This window comes from Catharus ustulatus, chromosome 29, assembly GCF_009819885.2.
Source record: "Catharus ustulatus isolate bCatUst1 chromosome 29, bCatUst1.pri.v2, whole genome shotgun sequence".
Classification (NCBI taxonomy): Eukaryota; Metazoa; Chordata; class Aves; order Passeriformes; family Turdidae; genus Catharus; species Catharus ustulatus.
The window spans coordinates 4,758,130-4,785,097 of record NC_046249.1 but is presented as its reverse complement, the minus strand read 5'-3'; the positions used below and the strand labels follow the sequence as shown (position 1 = coordinate 4,785,097).

The 26,968-nt window shown below is 58.1% G+C and overlaps 1 protein-coding gene across 6 annotated transcripts; it reads right to left on the bottom strand.

Annotated features, from left to right (window-relative positions):
• Positions 1-2,113: 2,113 nt before the first annotated feature.
• LINGO3 (leucine rich repeat and Ig domain containing 3) lies at positions 2,114-26,737 on the bottom strand. Of its 6 annotated transcripts, none has more exons than XM_033082268.2 (5): positions 25,958-26,737; positions 18,395-18,462; positions 17,016-17,127; positions 14,719-14,822; positions 2,114-4,437 (listed from the first exon to the last, which is right to left on the bottom strand). In XM_033082268.2, exon 5 carries the CDS (start codon positions 4,402-4,404, stop codon positions 2,590-2,592), a length of 1,815 nt encoding a protein of 604 aa, XP_032938159.1. In that variant the 5' UTR covers positions 4,405-4,437; positions 14,719-14,822; positions 17,016-17,127; positions 18,395-18,462; positions 25,958-26,737; the 3' UTR covers positions 2,114-2,589. The 6 variants fall into 6 exon arrangements, with proteins under 6 accessions (XP_032938159.1, XP_032938158.1, XP_032938162.1 ...); XM_033082267.2 differs by lacking the exon at positions 25,958-26,737 and adding an exon at positions 25,148-25,216; XM_033082271.2 differs by lacking the exon at positions 17,016-17,127.
• Positions 26,738-26,968: the final 231 nt, after the last annotated feature.

Sequence of the window (26,968 nt, the reverse complement as noted above, 5' to 3'; positions counted from 1 at the left end):
AGTGCCAGCCCAGTACCAGCAATGCTGCTCCCAGTGCCAGCCCGGTCCGTGCTGGGAGAGCCGCGCCTGGGGCTGGCAGGGGACAGGAAAGGGACACTGGGCTTTGGGGAGGACACAAGCACAGGTGGCCCCCGGGCAGCGGGACAAGGACAAGGGGAGCCCGGGCTGGCTGAGGCCGGGGTGGGGACAGCAGTGGCAGCTCCGGGGAGCCTTGGAGGGGCCGGCTGTGCCCTGGGCTGGGGGATGGGAAGGGCACCGGGAGGGTCACTCTGTGGAGCAGGAACCGCCTCCCCCTCCCCACTGGCTCCTGCCCCACTGCAGTGCCCTCCCCCCGTGCCTCAGTTTCCCCAGCACGGACTCCCAGGGTCCAATTTTCCAGCCCCATCCAAGGGATTTGGCTCCTCTGCACATCTGTGCACTCTTGTGTGTGGATGTGACTCCTTTTAACCCTCCACAAACCCCAATTTTCCTGCAAGCAGGACTTGAGGTGCTGACTTTGCACCCTCCACTTTTGGCCCATCCTTATAAACACTGCATTAATAATTAATAATCGATTAATAGCAGCAGCAGTTTCTTAGCACATGTGCATTAATCATTTATTAGTTATTAATATGGACTTTGGTCCCCTCTGGGAGGTGGTTTCACATTGTTTATGTGTGGTTTGTGGGACTGATGGTGGTGACAGGCTCAGGGGCTGCAAATCCCAGCAGAGCCCCGGGAAGGAGGAAAGGTCTGCTGGAATTCCGGGGGCTTCCCAGGCTGCAGCAGGTCTGGAGAGCTCAAAGGTGTGAATTGTGGTGTTCCTGCCCTTTCCAGGTCCTGCTCAGGCTTTGCCCACCGATTTTGTCTTTTCTTATGGAGGCACAAAAGGAAGAAAAGGGGAAGAAAAACCCAAACGAGCCACAAAAGTCCGTTTTTTGCCCCTTGTTTGTTTTGCTCACAAATACATCTCACATGCTCGTTACATAGAAAACTGTGCCAGGTCTGCACTGCCCCTTGCTCCCACTGTGAGGGTCCATGCCCGACCCCCTCCCCACCCTCCCACCCCACCTCTACCCCCCTCCCAAGTTAAAAAAGAACCCCAGACACCAAACAGGACCCTGGTAGGACACGGCATGCACGGCTCGGGGGTGAGGGGCACCGGGCATGCCAGGGCTGGGGGGATGTTCTGAGCAGCCCCTCGTGCCCCACAGAGCTTCCAATCCCTCTGTGCCACCCCGGGATGCCCGTCAGGGGATGGGGCTGTCCCCTCCAGCTCCCAGCCTCACCATCATGGCTGGAGAAGGGACAGCCAGGTGAGGAACATCCCAGCAGGAATGGGGACAGAGGTGGGACCTGAAGCAGCCCCAGGGTGCACATGGGAGGAGAAAGAGGAGGAGGAAGCAATGAACTCCCTGCATCCTCCAGGTCACATCCAGGCTCTTCCATTCCAGCTTCATTCCCTCTCCCACACTCAAAAATCCACGCCCTGAGGCAGAGCCAGGGCAAAGCCTGGGAAGGAGTGGGATGGGAAGGCAGGAACCACCCCCATGGCAGCAGGGAGCAGCCCCAGGGCCACTGACCGCGGTCCTCAGCACCGGAGGGTGCAGGATCTGGGACGGAGCTGTCAGCCAGGGCGTTCTCCTGGACTGCTTGTTCCCAGCTTTTCTCTCCTCTTCCCTCCTGGGCCGTAGGGCCTCCCTGCACAGGATGAGCCAGGTCCTGCTCTCCTGCACATTTCGACTTTGCAACTCAAAGAAACTGAACCCCAAAGTGCCTTTTGAACCCGCAGGAATCCCAGCCCCCCTCGGGTGGAGGGAGGCTTGCATCGCCCTGGGGCTGCTCTTCCTGATTTTAACGATCTTGGCCTCATTCTGCCTTTTTCCCCCCTTTTTTTTTTCTTGCTGACACCTCTTCAGAGCCTGGCCCTGGAGGCTTATTATTGCTTGTGCAGAAGTGTCCCCGGGCACCCACACTGGCAGATGCTGGATCTTAAATCCATGGATGAGAAGCTCTCAAGGCACATCCGTGCCCGGGGTGGGGGAGTCTGTCTTTGCCAGGGGAGTCTGTCTTTATCCCCCCAGTTCGGCACAACCTCCCCAGTCCCACATTGCCCCGGAAGACATTTCTCTTGGAAATTAATTAAAAAAAAAATAAATTGGACCAAAACCCCCACCAACACCAAGAAAAGAACCACAAACAACTACCAGGAAAGTTTTCTGAAGAGTCCCTTACAAAAAAAGGGAAAGGGTGGGGGAAAACAGGAAGCATTTTTCTCCCAGGCCCCAAACACTGCTGATCTTTTGGCTCAAGAAATGCATAGTTGGTAGCAAAAACCTCGCTACATCAGGAGCCCCTGGGACGGCCCCTGAGCCCTGAGGGCTCTCCACAGGGTGGGGACATTGGGGTCATCCCTCCCCGACCCTGAGGTCCCCGTGGGTCTGACCCTGCTGGCCTGTGGCACCTCTGTCTCCAGCCATGTCCCAGCACAGCGAGGTCACTCTGCCAGCGCCAGGACACGGCCGGTGCTCGCACAGCCCTCCCGGCCCCGTCCCACCATGGCCGTGCCTGGGGCTGGGCAGCACACAACGGTTCTCCTCTGGGAGAGGCTCAGATCATCTTCATGTTGAACTTCCTGGCCCCTCCTTGGCCGGTGGTGGTGGTGGGACCGTCCACCTTGCGGAAGGAATACTCCACGGAGAAGTTGTTCTTGTGCTGCCCCCGGCCGCGGCTCCAGACGAAGAGCAGGAGGAAGCAGAAGAGCACCACGCCCAGGAAGGTGATGCAGCCCATGGCCGTGGAGACCAGGATGGTCTTGAGGTCCAAGGTGAACTTCAAGAAGACCTGGGTGTCGTTGTGGAAGGTGTCGTTGAAGTCGCTGAGGTACAAAGTCCGGTTGGCGTGGTGGGCGCCGTCGGCCGGGCGCCCCTTGACCGTCAGCGTGGCGAAGTAGGTGTCGTTGCCGCCGGCGTTGCTGGCGATGCAGATGTAGGTGCCGCTGTCCTGCACCTGGGCGAAGCGGATCTCCAGGGTGCCCCCGGGCAGCACCGTGGCGCGCCCCGTGCTGCGGGTGGTGATCATGCGGTGCTGGGGGGACACCCAGGCGATGGAGGGGTCGGGCTCCCCGTCGGCGCGGCACAGGAAGGACACGGACTGCCCCTCCCGCGCCGTCACGTGCTGCAGCTTCCGATCCCGGATCTTGGGCTTCTGGCAGGTGAAGTACTCGAAGAGCACCGAGTCCGGGAAGTCGCGCAGGGCGTTGCCCTGGATTTCGGGCGGCGAGGAGCACATGGGCTGCTGCCCGTCAAAGTTGAGCGTCTTGCGCCGCTGCAGGATCCAGAGGAGCCGGCAGTCGCAGGCCAGGGGGTTCCTGTCCACCCGCAGCGTCTCCAGCGTGTTGACTGAGTGGAAGGTGCTCTCCTCCAGCGTGGACAGGAAGTTGCTGGAGAGGTTGAGCAGCCGGATCTGCCTCAGGCCGGAGAAAGCCTGAGGCTCCACGGACACCAGGAGAGCGCCCACGATGTGGAGCTCCTGGAGCCGGATGAGGTCTTTAAAGGAGCCCTTGAGCACAGTGCTAATGGGGTTGTAGGACAGGTTGAGGTACCGCAGGTACACCAAGTTCCTCAAGGCAGCGGCGGGCACGGCTGTGATGTTGGTGTAGGTGATGGAGAGCGAGGTGAGGTTCAGGCCCTGGAAGCTGGTGGGGGACACCTCCTCCAGCAGTGGCCAGTTGTCGATCTCCAGCTGCAGGAGATTGTAGAGCTTCTTGAAGTTCTGGTCCTCCAGCGCAGAGATGCTGAGGTGCCGCAGCCGCAGCACCTCCAGGTTCTGGAGGTAGGACAGTGACTCGGCCGAGATGGAGGTCAGGTTGCACTTCTCGATGGTCAGCTGCTCCAGGCCCAGCAGCCCCGAGAAGGCGCGCTGGGAGATGTACACCAGGTCGTTGTCACCCACCTCCAGGCTCTTCAGGTTGCGCAGATCCTGGAACATGTAGTCCAGCAGGATGACGAGCTTGTTCTCGCTGATGTCCAGCAGGGTCAGGTTGGTCAGCTTGGTGAAGACCCCCGGGGGGATGAGCTTGAGCTGGTTCCCCCGCAGCCGCAGCGTCTGCAGGTTGAACAGGTTGCTGAAGGCGCCGGGCTCCACATTGGAGATGATGTTCTCGCTGAAATCCAGCTCCTCCAGCAGCGGGTACGGGGCCAGGTCCCCGGGGTTGAGGCAGCGGATGCGGTTCTTGTTGAGCTCCAGGACCCTGGTCTCGGTGGGGATGCCCTCGGGGATGGCGGTGAGGCGCTTGCGGTGGCACAGCACGGAGCGCAGCTGCGGGGCGCACTCGCAGCGCGCGGGGCAGGCGCCCGCCCGCGGGGACAGCAGGACCACGTGCAGGGCCAGCACCGGGAGCCACCATGTCATTGTGTGGGGCATGGTCTAGGGGCTCACTGCCGTTCTGCCATGTGCCTGCGATGGAGAGAGAGCAGAATCAGCGGGGACAAAGCCCTGCCCGGCCCCATGGATCACCTACAGTGCTCCCTGTGGCCCCAGTCCCTCCAGGAAACCCTCGGGATCCCTTTCACCTACCCTGTAACCTGGGGATCATCCTGCCCTGTGCAGGGATAAACGAGCCTCACCCTCCTTTGGAACAGGGAAACTGAGGCAGGGGGGAGGTTGTGAGAGGAGCCAGGGCTGCAGACCCACACCTGAGCCTCTGCTCCCACTGGCTCAGCCCTCCTGTGCCCCTGATGGTGCAGGCATGGGCAGAGGGGATGGGGAGCAGCCTGGGATAATGTGGGGCACAGACACGGGCAGGGCAGGAGCACAGAGATGCTGGCAGAGACACTGCCAACTCGTGACACAGGTGGGATGCCCCGTTCCCTCTGGTGACACACGTGGGGTGCCCATGCCCTTTGGTGACACGGGTGGCAGATCTCATCCAGTGGCACAAATTCTCCCCAGCCCCCCGGCTTGGAGGGGTCCCGTAGGACGGGGGACGCTCGGTGCCGCACGTAGGGCTCCCCGTCCCTGTCCCTGTCCCCGTCCCCACCCCTGCCCCTGTCTCTGTCCCCATCCCCGTCCCGGCCTCTCGGAGCGCAGATTAAGGCGGCCCCGGGCACAATCTTTGTCGAGGAGGGATTAACACCGAGCCCGCGGCGCCGTGCCCCGGCTGCCCTCCTTTCCAGGGATTAGCACTTCGCCGCCGCTTTCCCTTTTCTTCGCTTCCCCTTTCCCGCTCCCTGTCCCCATCCGTGCCCCAAATCTGCCAGCCTGTCTGCAAACGCAGCTCCCAGCGCCACCTCCAACTCCTCAGCCGCCTTTCCTTAATGAAGCACGGTCATTAACCTAATTAAGTGGCAGAGTTGCTCGGTTGGGGAGCTGCGGGGTGTTTTTGAGCCTGCCAAGAGAATATTGGGGGTACCAGAGCAGAGCCAGCCGCTCCAGCCACCCCTGCGGAGGTGCAGGGAGCAGCACTGACACCTCCAGCATGGGGGGCTTTGTCCCATCGCTCCCACAGCACTGGGACAAACTGGGGCGCTGGCCCTGAGCACTGGTTCCAGCCCTTCTGACATCCAGGGAGCCCAAACTGTGCCTCCAAGGAGCCCCTCACACGCTCCCTTCTGTCCTGCTGGGCACCTCAGGGATCACAAACCCGTCTGTGGGAGCCCAGCAGGATGTGGGGCGAGGGAAGAGGACGATGTGACATCTGTGGCTGCTCAAAGCCATCGAGATGTGGCTGCAATGCTCCACCTTGGTGTCACCGCAGGTCCTCAGTGCCCAAAAGATCCTGAAAAAGCCACCTTGAGGTGGCTGCTGCTCGGCTTAGGGGGTGACAGAAGGAGAGCAATGGGGATCCCAGATCCCCCAGAGAGGTGACACTGAGGGAGCAGGGACAGCATCTCCTGCTCCTCACAGTGCTGGCAAAGGACACCAAAGGCTGCTGTCACCCTCCCTTCTGTCCCCATGGGCTGGTGGCACACAGGACCTCAGGAGGCTGGGGGTTATTGACTCTCAGTGCTCGTGTCTCAGGGAAGGATGCAATCTCCATGGAGAATTTCCTGCCTTGATCCTATTACCCGGGAGGAGCAATTCTCTGGGATTAACCCCATTGCTCAGGCACAATTTTGGAAGGATGGGAGATGTTCTTCAAGGAGCATTTGGACACCACTCTCAGGGATGCTCAGAGTGGAATTCTTGGGGTGTCTGTGCAGGACCAGAGGCTGGACTCAATGATCCCTGTGGGTCCCTTCCCTCCAGGATATCCCAGGATTCTATGACCCTTCACAAATGTGGGGATGTGGCACTGAGGGACAAGCAGTGCCCTTGGCAGTGCTGGGGTAATGGTTGGACTCAATGATCTTAGAGGGATTTCCAACAGCAACAATTCTATTCTGAGTCTATGACACCTTTTTTCTTTTTTTTTTTTTGTGTGTGTGTCTTAATTTTGCCACATTTCCCTTTTTCTTCTAACGAATCAAACCGAGAGGGAAGTGTCACCATTTCACACAACCACAGGACTACCAGCTGAGCTGGGCACAGGGGGTGGGACCACCGACCCCACTGCTGCCCCTGCCCCCTTCTCCCCTCTCTCCAGCTTCATCCTTGCACCAAACCTTTGGGGACTGGAGGTCCCCAAATGCCACCTGGGCTCTGGAGCTGCTTGGCAGCCTCTGCCTTCCAGGAGAGCCACTCTGTGAGGGCTCTGCCTGGCTGGAGGCCCCAGGAAGCTGAGCTGGCTCTGGGGTGAGGTGGGGGCAGCTCCCCTCGGTCCCCTGTTCTGGATGCCCCACTCCTGCTCTGCCCTGGGGCTGCACGGGAAGGATGCCCCAAGCACGACCTGCAAACCCACAGGACACAGCCCTCCCCATTTACTGACACTTCATTGTGCTGTTCAGCGTCTCTGCACCACAGAAAGGTGCCCTTGGTGCCCCTTTAATGGTGTCCCACGCTGGGCTGTGTGTGCCCGTGGCCACCATCCCTCCCTGCCAGCCCTGGTGGGATCCAGCCCGTCCCCTCCCTGCCTGAGGCTCTGCCCCGCGTTCATTATGGATGAGCCCGGGGTAACCCAACTCCACTTTTGGTTACTACTCCGTTACCTGATCCTCTAAGCAAAGCTCCAGCCCCGCTGGAGTTGTTTTCCCTGGCAGATGGAGAGCGGGAGCCACAGCCCTGGGCTCACCTTCCCTCTCCCCAGGCAGAGCATCCCCAGCCCTGCTGCCCCACACCCACCCATGGGTGCTCACTGACCCCACAAACCCCGCAGGGCTCAGGGGCTGCTGCACATCCCGGCAGACCCAGCTCTAGAGCAGGACTGGCTCTGCCCCACCGGGCTCTGCTGCCCCAGGACATCCAGAGGGGCTGCTCAGAGCCTTGCCCCCTGCAGGGACACCTGGTCCCTCCCTGTCCCGGGCAGAGCCGGGCGGAGCCGGGCTGTTTATTAATAGCTCATTATTATGGTGCAGCGCTTTCCGGGCTCGCCCGGCCCCTGGGGAGCCAGGGCAATTAAGATCCAGAGCAAGGCCTAGATAGAGGCTCTTCTCTCATTTAATTTATTTTTAAAAATAACAAGCTTGCTGCATGCAGGGCCGGGGACAGAGCAAGCAAACCCAAGGCTGAGGGGCTGTGATGGGGGAAGCAGAGCAGAGGAATTTTGGACAATTGGACGATTTTGTGACCCCCCTGGAGCCTTCCCTGCTCCATTCCCTACTTCCCCATCAAGATTTGTGACCACTGAGCTTGTTTTGTCCCAGCTACCTGCAGCACAGACGAACTGCTGCCCTCCACCCTGGCTTGGGGTTACCCAGAGCAGCTGTGGCTGCCCCTGGATCCCTGGAAATGTCCAAGGCCAGGTTGGACAAGGCTTGGAGCAGCCTGGGATAGTGAAGGTGTGTGAAACGAGATGGTCTCTAAGGTCCTTTCCATTCCAAACCATTTGGGGATCCCTTGACTCCTGCAAATGGGATTTTGCTCCCTCTCCATCCTTCAAACAGCTCCTGCTTCTCTTGGTCCTGCCAGCTCCTCCAAGAGCACCTGCTCCTCAGCTGCCATTATTTCTCCCTTTTTGTGAATAAAGACCGAAAGATGAGCCCAGGTTGCAATTTCCAGGTTCCCCTGCTCAGACATTGCATGAGCACAAACACCTCAGTCAAGCCAGGTCTTGTTTCATTCTTCCCTTAACACACAGGATGTAAAATGCTCCTGCTGAGCCCTTCTCGTTCCAGGACCCCATTGCTGCTGCTCCAGGCCAGGCCCCTCTGTGGCAGGGGCCAGAGGTAACCAGGGGATGCTGCTGCATCTTTCCAGGAACTGCAGAAGAGGATGGAGACCCCAAAGCAGGGAGGGAACAAACAGAGCAGAAAGTGATAGTGGGACCCCCACCCTGAAACTGGGACAGAGGGATAACCCCAGTGCTCTGTCACATGGGTATCAGGGAGGTGCCAGTGCCAGCACCCTGTGCCAGTGCCAGTGTATCCCAAAGCTGGCATGGGACAGGAGAGAGCTCCTACAAACACCAGCAGCAGCCAAATGCAGTTGGGAACACCCCGAGCGCTGCCCGCTCGCCCCTGCCAGCCCTGCCTGGCAGCAGAGTGTCCCCACACTGTCCTCACTCCCTGGCTGTGTCCCCAGCCCGGCTCCATGCCAGGGAAGGCAATGCCAACCATGCTGGGCTGTGCCAGCATCCTCACAGACACTGTCACCCAGCTCAGCCCTGGCACAGGGCTTGGGCTGGGTTGGGGTTGGATGGAGAGTCCAGGCATCCCTGGGGTGTTTCCCAGCTCACTGACAGCCTGCCAGGATTGCTGCTGGACTCTCCATCAGGACAAGCTCCGTGTGCTTCCCTGTCCTGGGCTGTGACCTGGGTGAGATCTCGATTCCCAGGAACAGGAATTCATGGATCAAGCAGGCTCCATGGACTCGAGCTCCCTGAGCTGCTGGCAGGCCTTGGAGCAGGGGATGGAGCACTCTGGATGCTGATGCCAACAATTCCCTGGCTCCAAGCTCTGCCCATGGGGAAGGGAAAGTGCAGCCAGAGCTGCCCCAGGACAGAGCTAAGAGGAGCCCAGGATCCAGTCCTGTGCCAAAGCCTGTCCAGACGTCTGCTCCTTCCTCCCTGCTGAGCCCTCAGTCACACCTTCCAAAAGCTCCCTTCACCCCACATGATTTTAGGCTGAAAAGGAAAATATGAGGGTCCCTGGGGTCTGCTCCATGCTCAGCTCCACTGATAACACCACCCACACTGATCATGGCACCAGGGGCTGCTGGGGATCCCCAGGGGGATGTCCTGGAATTGTTCAGAGCTGGCAGAGCACAGTTTGATGCCCACATGTGAAGTCAGGGAACCCAGCTGTGTTTTTCCAGCTGTTGCTGCAGCTCAGAGCAGAGCACAGTTCCCAGGGGCACTGAAGTGAGGACCAAAGGTGACCTGTGCCATCCTCCACAAACAAACCTGTGGCTCCTGCAGCTTTATTTTATCCATTGCCTTGAGTCTGCAATGTCAGTGGGTTTGGAGCCACACTGAGCTTGGAAAAACCCCAGAAAAGACAGGGGGGCACTGGGGAGGATAGAGGTGATGGGGAGGAGCTTCAGGAGCATCCCTTGGACCTTCCCTGGCTCCTGGGTGACACCAGCAGGTTTCTCTCTCTGCACAGGGCAGCAGAAAGATCCCAGCTTATGCTGGGGCGTGGAGGGGATTAAATCAGAGCTGAGACAGAAACAAAGAGGCAGAAGCTGGAGGGTCAAAGCAGGCCAGGGATGTGCCCAAGCCTCAGCTCTGGTGATCAGGCAATTAGCAAACCAAGCATGAGAATAAATAATCCAGCTGAAACAGGGAGAGCAGGACAGAGCTGGGGGTAAGAAGGAAGGAAATCAATCACCAGACCTAATGGAAAATTATCCAAGAGAGAGTTCTTCCTAATCCCATCAGGGGCTGGCTGGGAAACAAATTCTCCTGGCTCTGCCGCTCTCAGCACGTTTTTCTGGGTCAGGGCTGGGCTGGGCAGGCTGGAGGAGCAAAGGGAGAATCAGTGGCTGGGAGGGCACTGAGGGCAGAGCATCTACAGAGCATCTTCCCACCCCACAGCACCTGGCAAACACCTTGAGGCTCCTCAGGCCTCAAGTCATCAAAACAAAAATACCACCTGTAAGTAAACACAAAGCCAAAAAAATAAATGTAACCATATGCAGTATTATTTATTATGTGTAATTTGATTTTTGAGTAAGGATAATTTTATGAATGGGTTTGTTTGTACTTGAGGCAGAATTGATTTAAACTGGTTTTTAAACAAAATTTTGGTATGTGTTATTGGGATTTTGGTTTTGTTTATTGTATGTAAGGATTTAGATTGGGTAGGGCCCGCTTGGCTTGGTTGGTAGAGTTTTGGGTGTTAATTAATTAGGTGGCTTTTGTTAGATGTTGTTTTTAATTTTTGAAAGACTTTTTTTATTTAATGTTTTAAAGGTGGTTTTTAATAGTTTTATATAGTTTATTTATTTAATATTATTTAATAGTTTCTTGTTTATTTTGTTTGTAGTTGGTGCATGGTAGGGGATATGGTACACTTATTTAACATTATGTTTTTTAGTTTATGTGTTGAGAAGATTGGTTTTGAAATATGTTTTGTTGTTTGATATTTTTTTAGGGGTATTATGTTTTTACAGGATTGTCAAGTGGCCAAGTGACCCAAGAGAGCCCAGCTGGGCTGTGGCCATGGTGACCACGCTCCTGATGTCACCCTTGTGTCCCTCTCAAGGCTGCTCAAGCAGAAGCAGATTTTCCTGGCAAGGCACAGGGATGGGGATGGGAGCATGAAAGGAGCCAGGCAGTGGCTGGGTCACCACAGAACATCCCCAGAGTGACTTCAGGGCTGCCTGGAGACCACGGGAAGCTCCCTCAGAAGGGAATTATTTTGGTGAGTGGCAGTTGCTGCCTCTCACACGACAAATCCCGCCCAGCAGCCCCAGGTCTCCGGGTGCCAGAGCAGCTCCCAGGGAGGCAGGATCTGCCCTTCCTGCCCAGCAAATCCCCTCTGTCTCCACAGAGCTGTTCCCAGCCCAGATCCCACCGAGCCCTCGGCAGCGTGGCCACAGGGCTCTCCCACGTGGGAACTCCCAGAACCGAGGAATCCCCGCTGAGCCACGGCACCAAGGAGACAACCCCAAAGAAGCCACTGCTTATTTTTAGAGACAACCTTCTGATTCCTGAGCACGTGGCCCAGGCAACACTGCACAGGCAGCCCCAGATTGGCCGCAATCTGCTTTTCTTCTTGACAGACATCATGTCTGAATCTCTATCTCCACAAGATGCTCCCAGGAGAGGAGACATTTCGAGACGACCACAATGTACAACATTTCTGAAAGGTCACTGCCTGCACCAGGCAACGAGGAGCAGGAGCCACTCATCAGCAACAGGGGCTTTGGGGAGGTGTTTAATATTCCATGAGCATCTCTATTTCTCTACCAAAGAGGATAACTTTTCTAAAAGTAGGGAAGGGGGGCAGGGCAGATGGGTGCTGGGCTCTTGTTTCCACCCAAGCTGGGTTGACTGAGCCATCAGTCTGAGCTGAATCTCAACTGCTGCTGGGAAATGGTGGCTGAGAGTGAACCTGACCTGGACCTCAACAGCCTCAGAACCTGCTGGACCACACGAGAGCAGAGGCTGAGCTTGGCTCCCCCTCTTCAGCTGCACCCCAGACCACCTCACTGTCACTGAGCTGTTCCACCAATGCCACAGGAGCCCTGGAGCTCATGCAGTGCCTGTGGTCCCTGGGTGGACAGCAGGGGCTCTCTTTTTGAAGGTTCAAGTGAGAACTTTTAATTTGCAGAAGCCCATCAACATCAGGGGCAGGATGAGGAAGGGATGGGAGGCAAATGCAGGGTGACAGCCCATGGCACCAGGACTTCCTGATGTTTTCCCATCCCAGTCTGTCACCAGGACTGGGTGCTGGCCACAGTCCCCAAGGTGTCCAGCTTTGTCCTCTCCCACCAAAGCTGGGCTTTCCAAGGTCCCCATCCAAGCCCAAAGGCTCCCATCCAAACCAACCTGTGGCCAAGGCTTGCCTGGTCTCAGGTTTCTCTGCAGCCTGGGAGTGGGGAGAAGGAAACCAAACCCCTGGCAACTGTCCTGGCACCTCATTTGTAGGGTCCATGTGATGTTTGTTGCTGCTGGATGTACAAAACAGGAGCCCACAGAGCCCCAGGAGCACGGATGTGACAGTCAGGCACAGCCACGGGCAGAGAAAAGCAGGGCCACGCTCCTGGCAAGGGCTCCTGCCCCCACAGAGACACAAATACAGAGCATTAAATGAGACAGGGGAATTTGCTCCTTTCTCTGCAGCTGCCTCCCCATCCTGCCTCCCCCCTGAGCTCATCCCTCACCTTCTGCACCAAAACACAGCCTGGGAGCACGCCAGGAGCAAAGCCAGAGCACCGAGGGCAGCCACGTGGGAGGGGACACGGAATGTGCCAGAGCCTGGCCAGGCAGGACATCCCCAGACCGTGCTGGGGACACCTTTGGGTGTGTCCCCTCCTGCTGGGGGGACACATCACCCACAGGGGCTCTGAGCAGCAGGAGGGAGGATGTGAGACCTGGTCACAGGAAGGGTCCCTGTGCCTTCAGTGCTCCAAGGCAGGCAGCTCCAAGGCAGCAGCTGGGTAAGGAAGGGGCCGGGGCAGGATGATGAATACCGAAGCAGGAAAGCAGAGGCTGTAATTAGGCACCTTTCAGAGCGCTGATGGATGACGCTGCTCGGGGGCGTGCGGAGCTGGGGATGCTGACGTGCAGCCACCCCCCAGTGCCAGCACTGGTCCCAGTTTGGCCGGCAGTGCCCAGCAGAGCCCTGCCCTGCTGCTGGACTGGGATTTCCCGGTGATTTCAGTGCCAGCTGCCTCCCACGGGCTTTGCCCCAGCACACGACCTCATTTGTCCGGCCGGCCCAGCCGTGCCAGCCCTCGTTAGATCAGCTCGTTCATTAAGCTCAGCACTTCAGTGATGCTGGCCTGAGCCCCTCAGGGGGCTGGCACATAAATCACACCCTGATCGCTGTCACTGGCTGCCAGTGCTGGACCTTTGATGGCAAAATCTCCTCCTAATCCCTCACCTGAACTGTGGTGGTGAACGGTCAGGGCAGTCCCAGCCACCCCTCCGAGGTGCTGGATAAAACAATGGCTCTGTGCAGCCCTGACCCTCAGGAAGGACCCTGCTCCTGAGGGCTCAGCCCTTTGGGAGCCTCCATCCATGGCAGGGGGGTGCCCAGCAAGCCCAGCTGCCCTCTGGAGAGGGAGCCCGGGGTCCTGGCTGCTGCCAGCCAATCTCTGCACCTTGGCAGGGAGATCCATCATTCCAGAGCCTTTAATCCGACTGGACTGCTGGACATGTGGGCAGAGGAGCAGACTGACAGGCCAGACTGATGGACAGCTGCCTGCTCCGAGGCCAGCAGGGACAGGCAGCTGTGGCTGGAAAACAGCCCGGTCCCAGCAGGGCTGCTCAGCTCTGCAGGAACCAGCTCCGAGCTCTATGAGCAAAGCTCTGCGGGGGCAGGGGGGGATGGGGGCAGAGGTGGAGCCCCCGCCCTGCTTGGAGTGAGAATTCCAGCCAGGAGGAGCACACAGTGACAGCTTTCCCTCCCCCTCCCAGCTCTGCTCAGCATCAGTCCCTGGCTGAGCGCATTTTTAAAGACCTGTCTACAGCTGCTGCTTCATCGGAGATTTTATTGCCATCCCAATTATGATCATGGGAGCAGCGAGAGCAAAATGCCATTACAGGGGTGCAGTGGCTCCTGACATCCCAATCCATCCCTGTCGCGCCGGGCGGGGGCGGGACCAGCCCTGAAATAATCCCGGAGAGGGGAGGGGGACAGGGGGATTCACCCCAGCCCTGCTGAGATCCCTCCTGCCTCGCTGCCCAGATTCCAGAGGGGCCCAGCAGAGCCCGGGGGGGTCCAGCTGTGCCATCCCCAAAGTCCCCCGGGCTGGAGGATGGCAGTGGTGACATTTGGAGTGAGACATGCTGGCGTCAGTCCCCAGATCTGCGGCTGCAGGGCATCAGCTGGGGCAGCAGGAGAGCAGCTCCTTTCCCATGTGCAGCCCCAAGAGGATCCAAAAGCCAGAAATCTTCATGGTGGAAGGGAAAGGGGACAGCAGGGCCTTGTGGCTTCACTCCCTGTCTGGCATCTGGACAGCAGAGCAGGGGAAGAGCCTCCAGAGCTCCTCTCCCAGCTGATGAACTCCCAAATCCCAGGAAATCCACCCAAACCCAAACCACTGCCCCTCAAACTGCTGCTGCACATGGATCCTGGCAGGGGCAAAACCTCCAGAGCTCCTCTCCCAGCTGATGAACTCCCAAATCCCAGTAAATCAATCCAAACCCAAACCACACTGCCCCTCAAACTGCTGCTGCACGTGGATCCTGGCATGGCCAAGGCTGAGTGGCCAGCAGTGTCCAAGGCTGGGGTCCCTGCTGGGGTCCCACTGCTGCCTGCCACCAACCCTGAGCAAGTACTCGAGCTCAGCACCCCAGAGCTTCACGTCCCAGCTCCACCAGAGCAACTTCTTGTTTATTCTGGGGTGGAGACAACAGGCTGGAGATGACCCAGCTGTACCACAGGACTGTCTTGTGCCTGCTGCACAAGGAGGTGGGGACAATGGGGGGCTAATGCCACTACACAGGGTGGCTGTGAGGTAAAAATGAGCTGGATTTGGAGTGTCCCAGGGCACAGTCCCCAACCCCACTGGAGCCCAGGGAGCTCTCACCGTTCTGCAGGTCCAGGGCCGCTCCGACATCGGGATCTGCCGAGGCATTGGAGCCTGGGAATGTTCAAATGGTGAAGTGTCCAGCACAGCCAGCCTCGGCTCCTCTGCACAGAAAGCACAAGGAGACCACTGTCAGTCACCTTCCCCCAGTATCCTCCGCAGAAATCCCAAATAAACTCCTCCAAATCCAGGGATGTGGCACCCAGGCACTTCCCAGACAGGGGGAGCATCCTCAGTGCTGCTCCAGCTGGGATGTGTGACCTGACCATTGCAGCTTGCCTGGTTTTATCTATATAAACACATACACAAATATAAATTATATCACACTTTGTGCCCTGAAGGATCCTCTCCCCACCAGCAGAGTGTCCGAGCCCTGCCCTGGGCGGAGCAGGGAAGACAAGGCTGGGCCCTTTGGGAATCACGAGCAGGGAATGCAGGAGAGGAATGAACCCACCCCAGCCCAGGAGCCCTCAAATCTGGGGAGATTCCATCCAAACGTGCAAGCAGAAGTGTCACTGGCCAGACTCCCACCCCCTGGGCATTTTGGGGCATTTTGGGGGTCGGGAGATGCTCCCAGCACTGATGCAGCAGATGCTGAACAAACGATTTGCTGTGGTTTTACTGAATTGCTTTGATCTGTCGGGATCAAGCTTAATTTGCCTGTTGCAAAGAAAGAGGGAATTTAAATAGCTCCTTTTGTGTGGAAATCCTGGTTAACAGCCCTCAAATGTCCCCGACTCGGGTCCTGCTCAGCGACACCCACGCAGAGATGCTGCAGCTGCAGCTCGGCAGCCGCTCTGTGCCTGCTCCACACCTCGCTCAGGTCTGGGAGGCGAGGTTTGGGTGGGCAGCAGCAGCAACCAGAGGGGTTAATTCCTGCTGGGAGAGGCTTGGGGAGCCTTAGGTAAAGGAGGGATTTGCTGGGGAGCGAGGAGCCGGCACAGGGATCACCCCTGGCACATCCCAGAGCCAGGAATCCCGGCAGGATGGAGCTCTCCAAACCCCACTGGTGCCCCCACGCTGCTTGTGGATGGGTAAATCCTCCCTTCTGGGGTTCCCAGAGAACTGACAGTGCCCAGCACTCTGGAAAAAGCTAAAATTCCTCCAGGAAAGCAGCATCACCCCAAAGCTGAAGTCAGAGGGATTCCTGTCAAAGCTGCAGGCTGGGGCTCAGCCGTGCAGGGACAATGCTGAGGGTTCCACACTCCTGGTCACCCCCAGGCCCCGGGGCTGTGAGGCTGCAGGATTTCAGCCAGAGCCCAGCAATCCCAGCCCATTCCTCACTCCAGAACACCTTCCCCTTGTCTGCTCTGCTTGAGGGACCCACACTTCTCCCTGGAACAGCAGGAACCTGCATTCCCAGCTGCCAGAAGGTGCCAGTGCCAGTGGGATACAGAGCCCTTCACCCCATCCAGTCCCTGCATGGCAGGGATGCAAATCCCATGTGGGAACTCAGTCAGGGATGCTCCCCAATAAAGGAACAGCACAAAACCCCCATAGCAACAGAAATCCCCTGCTCTGGGCACGCCAGAGGGTCCTGCTGGAGCCAGGGGATGCACCAGCCCCTCCAGGAGGTAGGGCTTGGACAGCAGGGCCAGCTCAGGGCTGGCAGCAGGATGGAAAAGCCAGGATCACTGCAGGATCCATCTCCTCACAGGGGGCTGCAGCACACACATGTGGGAGTAACTCCAACCCAGCACCTGAAATAACAGCAAGAATGACCCAAACCAAGCCCTGAGATGCAGAAATGACCCAGAAACACCCGAGCCTGCAGGGAGGAGCTTGCAGGGAGGCACCTCCACCAACTGCAGCTGGTGCAATTCCACGTGGATTCTGCCTCCAGGGGATGCAGTGTGTGTGCTTTGAGGGACTGGGGCTTCAGGAGCTGATGCACACAGATCTGCTGTGGATTCCTGGGGCTGCTCCAGTCCTGGGAGAGGGGATAACTGGGAGGGAAGTGGGTCTGGTTCACCTGCAGCACCATGTGTGGGACACACACACTCAAATATTCCAGCAGGGATGGAGGAGGCTTGGCAGGCAATGCTTGGAGCCAGTGCCATCCAAGGGTTAATCCCAACCACAACAGCTCAGCTGCTGCTCCCCATGGCCAGGCTCCAGCCCCGGGGATGGAGAAGGTAAAATTTCAATCCAATTCCAGCAGGCTGGACACACCCACGTATTTACTGCAGCCAGCCCAAAGGGGCTCAGCTCCTGGTGCTGAGCAGCCTCTGCTGCCCTCCCTGAGAGGCTTCACTCCCACCCCTGCCCCAGTATCACAATATGGAATTTAAACTCACTTAGAGACCACCTGGGAACTAGCAGGGGCTCAGCTGATGTCTTGGCATTTGTTTTTGGCAGCTCCTGGGTCACTTAGCAACCTCTGTCTCGGGTTACCTCCGGGGGTTTTGTCTGCAAATACATTTTAATCCTTGTGAAAGGGGACACACCAGCACGTGGGTGAGGTGGCTAAAGCCTCCTTCAGTCCCCGGTGGTGACACCAGCACAGCTCCCTGGCCCTCTGTGTATTTGTGCCACCAGGGCTATTGTCACTTCCTGCTCCTGTGCTTTGTGTTTCACTCAAAACTTGGATTTGAGCTCTTTTCTGGGCTACCCAGTGGAGGAACCAGGAGAAGATTCTCCTCTCCCTGCATACCACATGGGACCTGCTTCTCCATCAAGGAGCTTCCAGTTCTACACACGGGATCGCCTGGAAAAAAGAAATTCAGCAGCAAATCCCAAAGCCAAACAGGACCCAGATGTCCTGGAAATCAGCAGAGAGCTCCAGAGAACCAGACCAAGGTGCCCAAGTTGAGCTCTTCTATGGCAGGAGCATCCCTTGGGATGTGCACAGGAACTCTTCCATGCATGGCAGCAAATCTGGCTCATCTCAGAGCACTGCAGAAAGGGCCCTGGGGGTCCTGGTTGGTGGCAAGTTGGGTCTGAGTCACCAGGGTGTCCTGGCAGCCCAAAGGGCCACCGTGTCCTGGGGGGCACCAGAACCAGGGAGGGATTGTCCCACTCTGCTCTGCACTGGGGCAGCCTCACCTCCAGTGCTGGGGGCACCTTGGGCACCACGAGGTCAGAAGGACCCAAAGCTGTTGCAGAGTGTCCAAAGGAGGGACACGGAGCTGGGGAAGGTCTGGGGAGCAGCTGAGGGCACTTGGCTCGTTCAGCTGGAGCAGAGGAGACTGAGGGGAGACTCCTCGGGGGCTGAGCTCTGCTCTGGGACAGGGCCAGGAGCCCAGGAAGGGCTGGAGCTGTGTCAGGGCTTGGCATGGAGCTCAGGGAAAGGTTCTTCCCCCCGAGGGTGCTGGGCACTGCCCAGGCTCCCCAGGGAATGGTCCCGGCCCCAAGGCTGCCAGAGCTCCAGGAGCGTTTGGACACCGCTCTCAGGGATGCTCAGGGTGGGATTGTTGGGGGGTCTGGGCAGGGCCAGGGGCTGCTCTGATGATCCCTGAGGGTCCCTCCCAGCTCAGGATATTCTGGGATTTTATGCATGGTCCCCAGGACACCGACAGTGCACCAAAATCCGGCCGCTGTCGCACGGCCTCGGTATCCAGTGCATTAAGCCAGAGACTTTTGCTCATTAGTGTAATTAATGTCAGATTTCCCAGCCAGCTGAGCTTCCAGCTGACCTTTAGTTATTGAAATATGAACAACAAAAATGACACATTACCACGGGGAGGTGTCACAGGCTGCTCATTTGAAATCCTCTCTCAGTGACAGGCCCCAAAGAGTTTCTTTCTGCAAAAGTAAATGGGAAAATTTGGAAAATCCTCAAGGAAGGAGGAAAAATTCAACTCAACAGCAGCACAACAGGGACACAGCATCTCCCAGCTTTAGGGGCACAGCCAGAAATGATCCCAGGGAGAGAAATGGAGGGAGAAATGAGGCAGAGATGTTAAAAATTAAACAGAGGAAGAAAGAACTATTTCTTAGGAGTCTTGGGAAAGTCACTGAGGTGGAGACAGCCAAGGCAGGACCGAGGCAGCAGGGACAGGGCCCCAGGCCATGGAGTGATCCCTGTTCAGAGACAGCTCTGCCCAGCATGAACTCAGGGGCAGCAACAGCCTGAGCCAGAGACAACCTCAGGGCACGGAAAAAAAACCCCAAAACCCGACAGCATTGTCTGGTTCTGGATGAGCCTGACCCAACAGATCCCAGCCCCATTTGTCACTGCAACAGCAACAACCTGATTCTGGATTTCCAGAAGTTTCCAGATGCTGGTGCAGGCTGAGCAAGGGAGGGGAAAGCAGTGGTGCTGAATCCCACCGGGACACTCCTGATGGGAATTGCTTTGCACAAGGCTGGTGCTGGATGTAAAAGTGACCCTGAAGGTAAGAAGAGAAACCACTTCCTGAAATGTGGAGGGTCCAACCTCCACAGTAACTCCTGGAATGACTTCCAGAGCACTGGGCATGGCTGGCAGGGATGTTGGCATCACCCTGGGAGCAGCCCAAGGCTCCTGCTCCAAATAAAGAATAAGGACTAATGAGGGCAGGATTATTTCCCCCCCTCCATTAGTGACACTTGGTTAATATTCCTGCTTATGGACAAAGGTCACAGTTTCTCTCTCATTTATGTCACTCCACCTTCCATTTGCAATTGCAGGGTTCTGCTCCTTTTCCATCCCTAATTAGTGTTCAGTTATGGGGGTGCTGCCCCAGCCCAGCACCAGGCACAGGTCCTGGGCCACGCTGCCTCTCCAGGGTCTCCCTGTGGAAAACTGACCCAAGAACAGCCCTTCATCCTCTGGCAGCACGGCAGGAACCAGATGGACTTCCCTTCAAATGAGATTTAAATGGAAAAACACAAAATAGCTCCTTGTGCCAATATTGAAGGGTTGGTGTCCAGCTGTCCTGAGCACGGGGAAGGTCAGCCCGGGTGACCCTCTGCAAAAAGAGGCCAGAAGCACAAACACCCTCGTGGTTTGCTCCTCTGGCTGCACCACTGAGAAAGAGGTGGAAATGATTCCTTCCACTCTTCCTGAGGGAAAACAAATCTGCTCACCTAAGGTGAGGTATTCCACCCTGGAGATGTGGCTGAGGGAGTCTGGATGCTCAGGGAGAGCCCCTTTAGCTCCCCTGCCCGGCAAACCTGTGAGTAGCACTGTGAGGACCGTGCTCAGGATGCTTCAGAAGATGGCAAAGAGTCTTCTCAAGCCTGCCTGAATCCCCCTCAGTCCATGCTCCATCCCCACTGGTGGCACCTGCCCCAGCAGCTCCGTGTCACAGCCATGGCTCCAGCCAGGGGAGCTGATCCCACCGAGCAGCCACCAACACCCTCCTGGCTCGTTCAGACAAACCCTGGACTGAAACAGCGGCCAAACTAAGCAGGAGGAGCAGGCAAGGCCCTGGGGGAGCTTTCTGGATGGGAATTGAGTCAGAGATCAGGTGCATCCCCCCACTGCAGGTCACTGCTCCTGCTCCTGCCTGCTGGGATTTGCTGTGTGAAACAGCCACGGTGTCCCACACTCCCAGCTCTGCAGCCAGCAGGGGCTTCAGCACCTCCCTGGCAGGAGCAGGACTGTCCCCACCACCCCAACTCCCACCAGTTCCCATGCAACTTTCTGGGAACATCAGGGTCCTGTGCTGTGACAGGGACAGAGCTTGGGCTCAAATGCACCCAGGGCAACAAGAGGCAGAGGGTGGAGAAATTTAGTTTAAATTTTTTCTGAATTCCCTTCCCACTGAATAATTTCTCCTTTCCAAGAACTTGCTTTATTTCTCCCTGTCTCCCTCTAGCAACGGTATCTGGGAGAAACAATGAATTTTTAATAGGAGGGGGCGGTGGGAAGAAGCAGACCCTGAGGCAAGAAGAGAAAACATTGATCTGTTAAATCACCCCCATCAGCAGGAACCACATTTAAGGGAGAGGGAGCCACGTGAGGACCACACAGCAGGGTCGTGGTCCCCTCTTCTCTGAACCCAGTGGATGCTCTACAAGTCCCAGCCAGGGTGAATCCTGCTCAGAGGAGTCCTCCCAGCCACTCCAAACATCCCTGGCCACGGCTGGGAGTGCAGGACCCCCAAGCAGCCCCTTGCACAGGGAGGGGAACCCTCCAGCCCTCCTGCCCCACTGGGGTTGTTCCTCTGTAGCATCTTCCCTGGGAGCATGGGGAGCCCTGGCACAGGGTGCCCAGAGCAGCTGTGGCTGCCCCTGGATCCCTGGAAGTGTCCAAGGCCAGGTTGGGAAGGGTTTGGAGCAGCCTGGGATAGTGGAAGGTAGAGGGTGGGACTGGATGAGTTTTAAGATCCCTCCCAACCCAAACCATTGGGCAATCCAGGATCCCAAAGCTGAGCTGTACAACCTTCTGCTCCCCACTCTGCCCTGCAGGGCCAGGGCTCATCCCCAGGAGCTGAGGATGCCCAGCTCCCCTCCCTCCGTGCCTGGCCCTGTCTCCCCATCACAGCCTGAGCCTAAATATAGTCCCTGGTTCTCTTTTCTTGTAGACACAACCGGTGCTCTGAGTCAAAGTCCTTTCCCATGAACTCACTGTTGCTTAATAAAGCACAAACCCTCGGAGACCTTGATGCTGAGATCTGTCATTTTAATTCCCAGTAACACTTGTTCCTCTCCACTCCAGTATGTGGCCGCTGCTATTTTGGTTGGCACATCGGGAGCTGAACAAGGAGCTCCGGCGCTCCAGATCTGAGCCGGGCAGAGCTGGGACAGCTTTGAAAACCAAACCCTCCTGATGGATGGGGCTGCAAGAGGCAGCCAAGCTCGTGGTGGCATGAAAAATTCAGGGGAGGAAAGCAGGGAAGCAAGGGAAGAGCTGGGCTGAGGCAGAGGAAGGAGGAGGCACGTTTGGATTGATGGATCCTGCCTCTGCTGCCAGGCTGGATCCCAGCCCTGGGGTGCCCCTGGGGATGCCAAGGCACCACAGCAGCCTGGGGATCACAGCCCAAGCCCTCCATGCTTGGTTTTTAACCCATCCCTGGTAAAGCTGTTTCTGTTTGCCCAAATTCTCCATCTGAATCTCTGCTGTTTGGTTGTTCTGGGGTGAATTTGGTGCTGTCCTCAGCTTGCCCATTTTACATGGGAAAGAGGGAATGGCAGCCCCTGCCTGGGCCTGGGGTGGGCTCTGCTCTCCCACCACCAGGGCTATTTCCCCACTTTGCCACCCCCATCCTGCCCAGCCTCAGCCCCCACCTCAGACACCACACAGAGCTGGGACACCTGTGAGGTTCCAGCCCCAAAACACCACGGCTTCAACGGGATCCAAAGGAGAATCCAGCACACTCCATTGCCAATGCCTGTCCCACTCCTGCATCCCTGGTCCCACAACCCCTGAGCCAAAGCCGGTGGAAGCAGCTGCTTTGTCTTTGAAGGTAACCCCTACAAAAACTTCACAAACAGAAGAGTCAGCCAGGAGTGCCCCTAGCCCAAACCATTTCCCTTCCACAGCCACTGCTGTGCAGCATTTCCAAGAGTTCTCGTGGGATTTATTGCTTTTCATCTCCTCTCACAACTCCGCTCTGAACGTTTCTGCCCTCGCCTGTTTGTTTTGGGGCTTTTCCAGGACTCACAGGGTGGGGTTTTGGGTTCAGGCAGCACCTCCCACCCTCCCTGCAGCCCCACGGAGCGGAGACATGGTGCAGGATGCTCCCCCTGCATCACCCTCCACAGGCACACACTGGGACTGTGCCACCCTCCAAAGCCTCAGCCACCTACAGCCAGGGAAACTGAGGCACGGGATGCACACAGAAGGGCTCTGGAGCCTCGTGGTGAATCAGTGTCACTGGGGACAAGCCCGGGGATGGCCTCACTTGGCTCCCACCTCTTTTCCTTGGAGCTGTGGGACTGGGGACGTGGGGAGATGTTGCTGGTGACAGGTGTCCCACCCGGGCTGCCCACGCGCACCAGCGGCACGGGAATCGCCGCTGCCCACGCACAGCGCGCCCGGCCACGTGCTCCACGTTCCCAGCGTTATTCCCAGGGCTTCCAACACCTCTCTCCCATCCTGGGGATGTGAACACAGCTCCTCCTGCCTTATGGCAGCTCCAGCTCCTCATGGAGAGAAGAGGAGCCACCTGCTCCCTGCTGGGATGCTGGGGGGGAAACAGGAGTGATCCGACAGCCAGGAGTTGGGAAAAATCCATCCCAAACACAGGGACTGAAAATCTTTAAATGCTGAGTGCAGCCAGTGCTGAGTCTGTCTGTGCCACTGGGCTGTAAGTCCAGTGTTTAATTCGGGCCCAGGAGGGAAGAGCAGGGATTAAGTTTGGGCCTTGGAGCCAGAGATGAGTTCTCTGGTGAGGCAGAATTAGCAGAGCTAATAAAAGCAGACATTCCTGAGCTCTAAACACTACAAAATAGGAAAAAAGCCCCTGGCCCTGTTATCTTCAGCTGGAGATCAGCAAAAGTGCATCCCCCTGGAAAGGCTGAGCCTGGCAGGACCCAGCTGTGCCAGGGCTGTGTCCCAGCTCTGCCCAGCAGAGCCACATCCCACCCTCAGCATCAATGCCCCGGACAGGAGAAACACAACACAGCCCCTGTTCCTCCCTTCCTCCTGCTCCCTCCTCCAACAGCGCAGCATGAAAGCAAAATCTACTGATTTTGAAGCCAGCTCTTTCCTGAAGCTGCTTTGCCTCCTGCTCCCGGCTCTCAGGATGCTCCTCCAGCTGTTTTGCAGGCTGAGCACTGGAGAGCATCTTCCCCCAAGATCAGCCCACAACCCAAGCATTTTGGGAAAGGCTGCAGACACCTCAGTGGGGTTTTTGCAAAGTGAAAATCATAAGAAATCTTGGGTGGACCAAAAATCACCTCTCCAAGCTGACCAAAACCCAGCTGGCTCCACCAGTCCTCCAGCAGCAAGAGGCAGCAGCTCCACTGCCTCCCCTCCACGAGTGCTACAGAACCATTGGTGATGAAAACATCTGCACAAAATTAAACCAGATCAACCCCAGGCTGCCCAATTGGCAGCTCCCCAACTCACCTTCAATTATTCTCCCATTTAAAGGACGAGCACCACGTTCTCTGCCATGCCCCGGGGTGCCGGGATTTTATCCCATCTCCATCCTGCAAGGGGTGATGGAGCTTTGGGGTGCAGAGCAACCCTAAGGGCCCTGCACTTCTCAAAGGGTTACTGCAGGGTTCAACACCTGCATTTTGAATTTTAACTGATACACGACCATGTCACTGCTGGGCAGCTCTGCTCTTGGAGGGCTTTTTGGTTTCAATGCCTCGTGTTTTGATTGAGAGCTTTGTAAGAACTTTCCCTGCCTGCATGAGGCTTTTCCCCCGGTGACACCCCTGCACTGGGGCTGGCTCTGGGTTTTGGGGTCTCCATCCTGCAGGCTGCACATCCCCAGCCAGGGTGAGAGTGGATGAGAGACAATCCACAAAACCAAGCAGCAGGCAGGAGCTCTGCTAGGCCCAGGCTGGTGTTCCCCAGGTTACCAAAGATCCCCAGCCCCGGTCACTTCCCGCTCCAGCCCCTCCGGTTCCAAGGCTCCTCACTCCCAGGCTGGGTTTGTGCTCTGGGTGCTGCCAGGCTGCAGGCACGGCTCCACTCTCCATCTATTTCACAGGCACTCTGCCTTCTGCTGCCATCCTCTCCCTTCCTGGTTGCTCTTTTCTCCTTCCCAAAAACCTCATCTCAGGGTAAGGCTGGGCAGGAACAGAAAAAGCAGCTGCTCCTCTGCAACTGCTGCCTGTGCGAACGCCGCGGGAATTGGAGCACCTTTTGTCAGGTTTTAGCTCAAATCCACTTCACAAGTGGATTAAGGAACTGGCACAAAAGTACTCTGGAGGGAGAGTGGGAAGAGGCAAAGGCTGCTATTCCAGCACGGCAGTAGGAGCCAGGAATGCTGTGCTTGCTGCCTGCTCCATTTCCCCGAGAAACACAACCCGGTAACATCCGCGGCTAAACCAACCCTCGGAATTTTCGACAGGAGAATCCGCCTAAAATCCGGGATGCTCCGGGAAGGGCCCTGGGGTGGCGAGGAGTGAGGACCTGCAGCAGCGCCCAGGGGGAAATACGAACGAGAGGAGACGGGAAAAGCTTTCCCGACTCGCGGCGATGATCGGAGCCGCTCGGCTGTGCCGGGGAAAGGGGCTGCGAGCGCGGGGGGGCACTGCGGGTACCGGACCCCGGGAGCGCCGGGGATGGAGCGGAGCAGGGGCGGGCTGGGCTGGGCTGGGCATCACCGGCACCGCCGGGCGACCCTGCCCGGGGCCACCAGCGCCGCCCGCCGGGCCGAGCCCCCTCCCCGGGCACAGCCGGGGCTGCGGACGGGCCTGGCGGCCGCGGGCGGTGGGCACAGCCGGGCAGCCCCCGCCGAGCCGCCGGCGAGGAGGAGAATGAGGGAGGGATGGAGGGAGGCTCAGAGTCCCCAGGGGCGGCGGGGGCTCGGCGGCCGCCCCCCGGCGCCACGTGTGCAGCCCGGCACGACCCTCCCCGGCCCCAGGACCCCGCACTCACCGCTCGGTGCCGCGGCGGGGCTGCCCGTGATGCGGCGGCGGCGCGGGCAGAGCCGCAGCCCCGGGGGCGGCGCGGCGGCGGCTCCGGACGGACCCCGGCCCGGCCCCGGCCCGTCCCCGGGGGCGGCGCGGCGGCGGCAGCGCCTCTCCAGCCGCGTCGGGCCGAACGCGGAGCCGCCCCCCGCGCCCCCCGCCCGGCCGGGGGAGGGACGGGGCCGGGGGCGATGCGCGGCCCCGGGCGGAGAACGGGCACAGCCCCGGAGGAGCGCAGGGACGGGCGCGGGGGTCTCCTCCCGTGAGCAGAGGGGAGGGGGTCCCCCGGGCAGCCTGGGGTGGCCAAGACTCGGATCGCCCTCCCTGAGGTTCCCGACCCCGTGCCAGCACCGTGGGGTACCCCCGACCACCGTGCCTGGGCTCTCCCACTCCTCACACCCGGGTACCCCCACACCGCCCTGCCTGGGCTCCCTCCATGCCAGCACCCGCAGGTGCCCACCTGCCACCCTGCCTGCCCCAGGACAGGGTCTGGGGGTCACCTCACCCTGAGCTGCCCTCTGCATGAAGGTGGAGGAGGTTGTGGGTGAGGACAGCCATTTCCCCTCCATCCCGTGGGAAACCGGGGCAATCAGGGCACAAACAGAGTGGTGACCCCAGGAATGAGTGCAGCCCCCAGCCCAAGCAGGGCTCCTGCGTTTGTGCCCCCGCACTGGGCTCCGCTGTCCCTTGCAGCAGTGCAGGGAGGTGCCAGGCTCACGAGAAAATGACCTGGAGCCCCCTAGCAGCACCCCCCACCCCACACGGGGCCAGCACTCACCATTGCCCATTCCTCCTTGGAGTTCTCCTCTTGCTCCTCTTCGCTGCTGCCGAAGCCTCCTGAGCTGTGGGGATTTGGTTAATTGGGCTTTGAGGATGGCAGAGGCCAATTCCCTCCTTGGCTCTGGCTCGCAGGGTGGAATTGTTGCTCCTCTCCATTCATCGCTGGCCAGTCCAGACTGGTCTTAGCCTTGCTGGTCCCTGGCCTCAGGGGCTGTGGGCAGCTGATGCAGAGTATCCTGTGCCCTTGATGTGCTGTGTGCCAGCTGACCAAGCACCACCTGAGCCATTCGGTGACATTTGCTGCGTCTGACAGCACTTTTCAAGCAGGGTTTGGCAGCATCTTCTTCACTTTATAGATGAGGAAACTGAGGGCAGAACTCAGGGGGAAGGGACGGGGCTCAGCACTGAACGCCAGGTGGGTCCAACGCCGTGGTTTCGCCTGGACTGGCTCCGTTTGTGCAGGATTTTGTCAGGAGAAATGCCAACAGCTCTCCCAGCCTTGTCGGTTCCACTCCCAACTCCCATCCCTTGCTGCAGCCCAGCGCTTCTGCTGATGGAGGTTCCTGGTGCCTCCTGCTGCTCGCTTGCTCCGGGATGTGGATTTATAATTTCATTGCAGGCACACGCAGCTCGGGCTTTCCCATTTGAGCTTCATCCCCAGCCTCAGCCCTGGATCTGTGGTTAAAACCAAGAGATTTATGTAGCTGGGAAGGAATTTCACTGCTGTTTTAAACAATATCAACTTATCTGCTTAGGAAAAGATGAAAAATCCAGGCATGAACATTGCGGCTGCTTTAGTTGGGGATGGATTTTTAAGAGGCCGGTGTGGGGGGGAGGGTGTGCTGGAGCAATCCAAGTCTCATTTCCATTCCCCAGGATGGAAAGGTGATTCTGGCTAATTTGAACACAGTCATTAAGCTGCTGTATCAAAAGCACAGAGTCAATTAAGCAGCGTCCCCCCGCCCTGGCTCCGCAGGCTGCGCTGTTTTAATCAGGGATGGGGGGAATT

Bases quoted from the DNA above. Each gene is read 5' to 3' on its own strand.
- LINGO3 (XM_033082268.2), bottom strand. From the start codon at position 4,404: ATGCCCCACACAATGACATGGTGGCTCCCGGTGCTGGCCCTGCACGTG.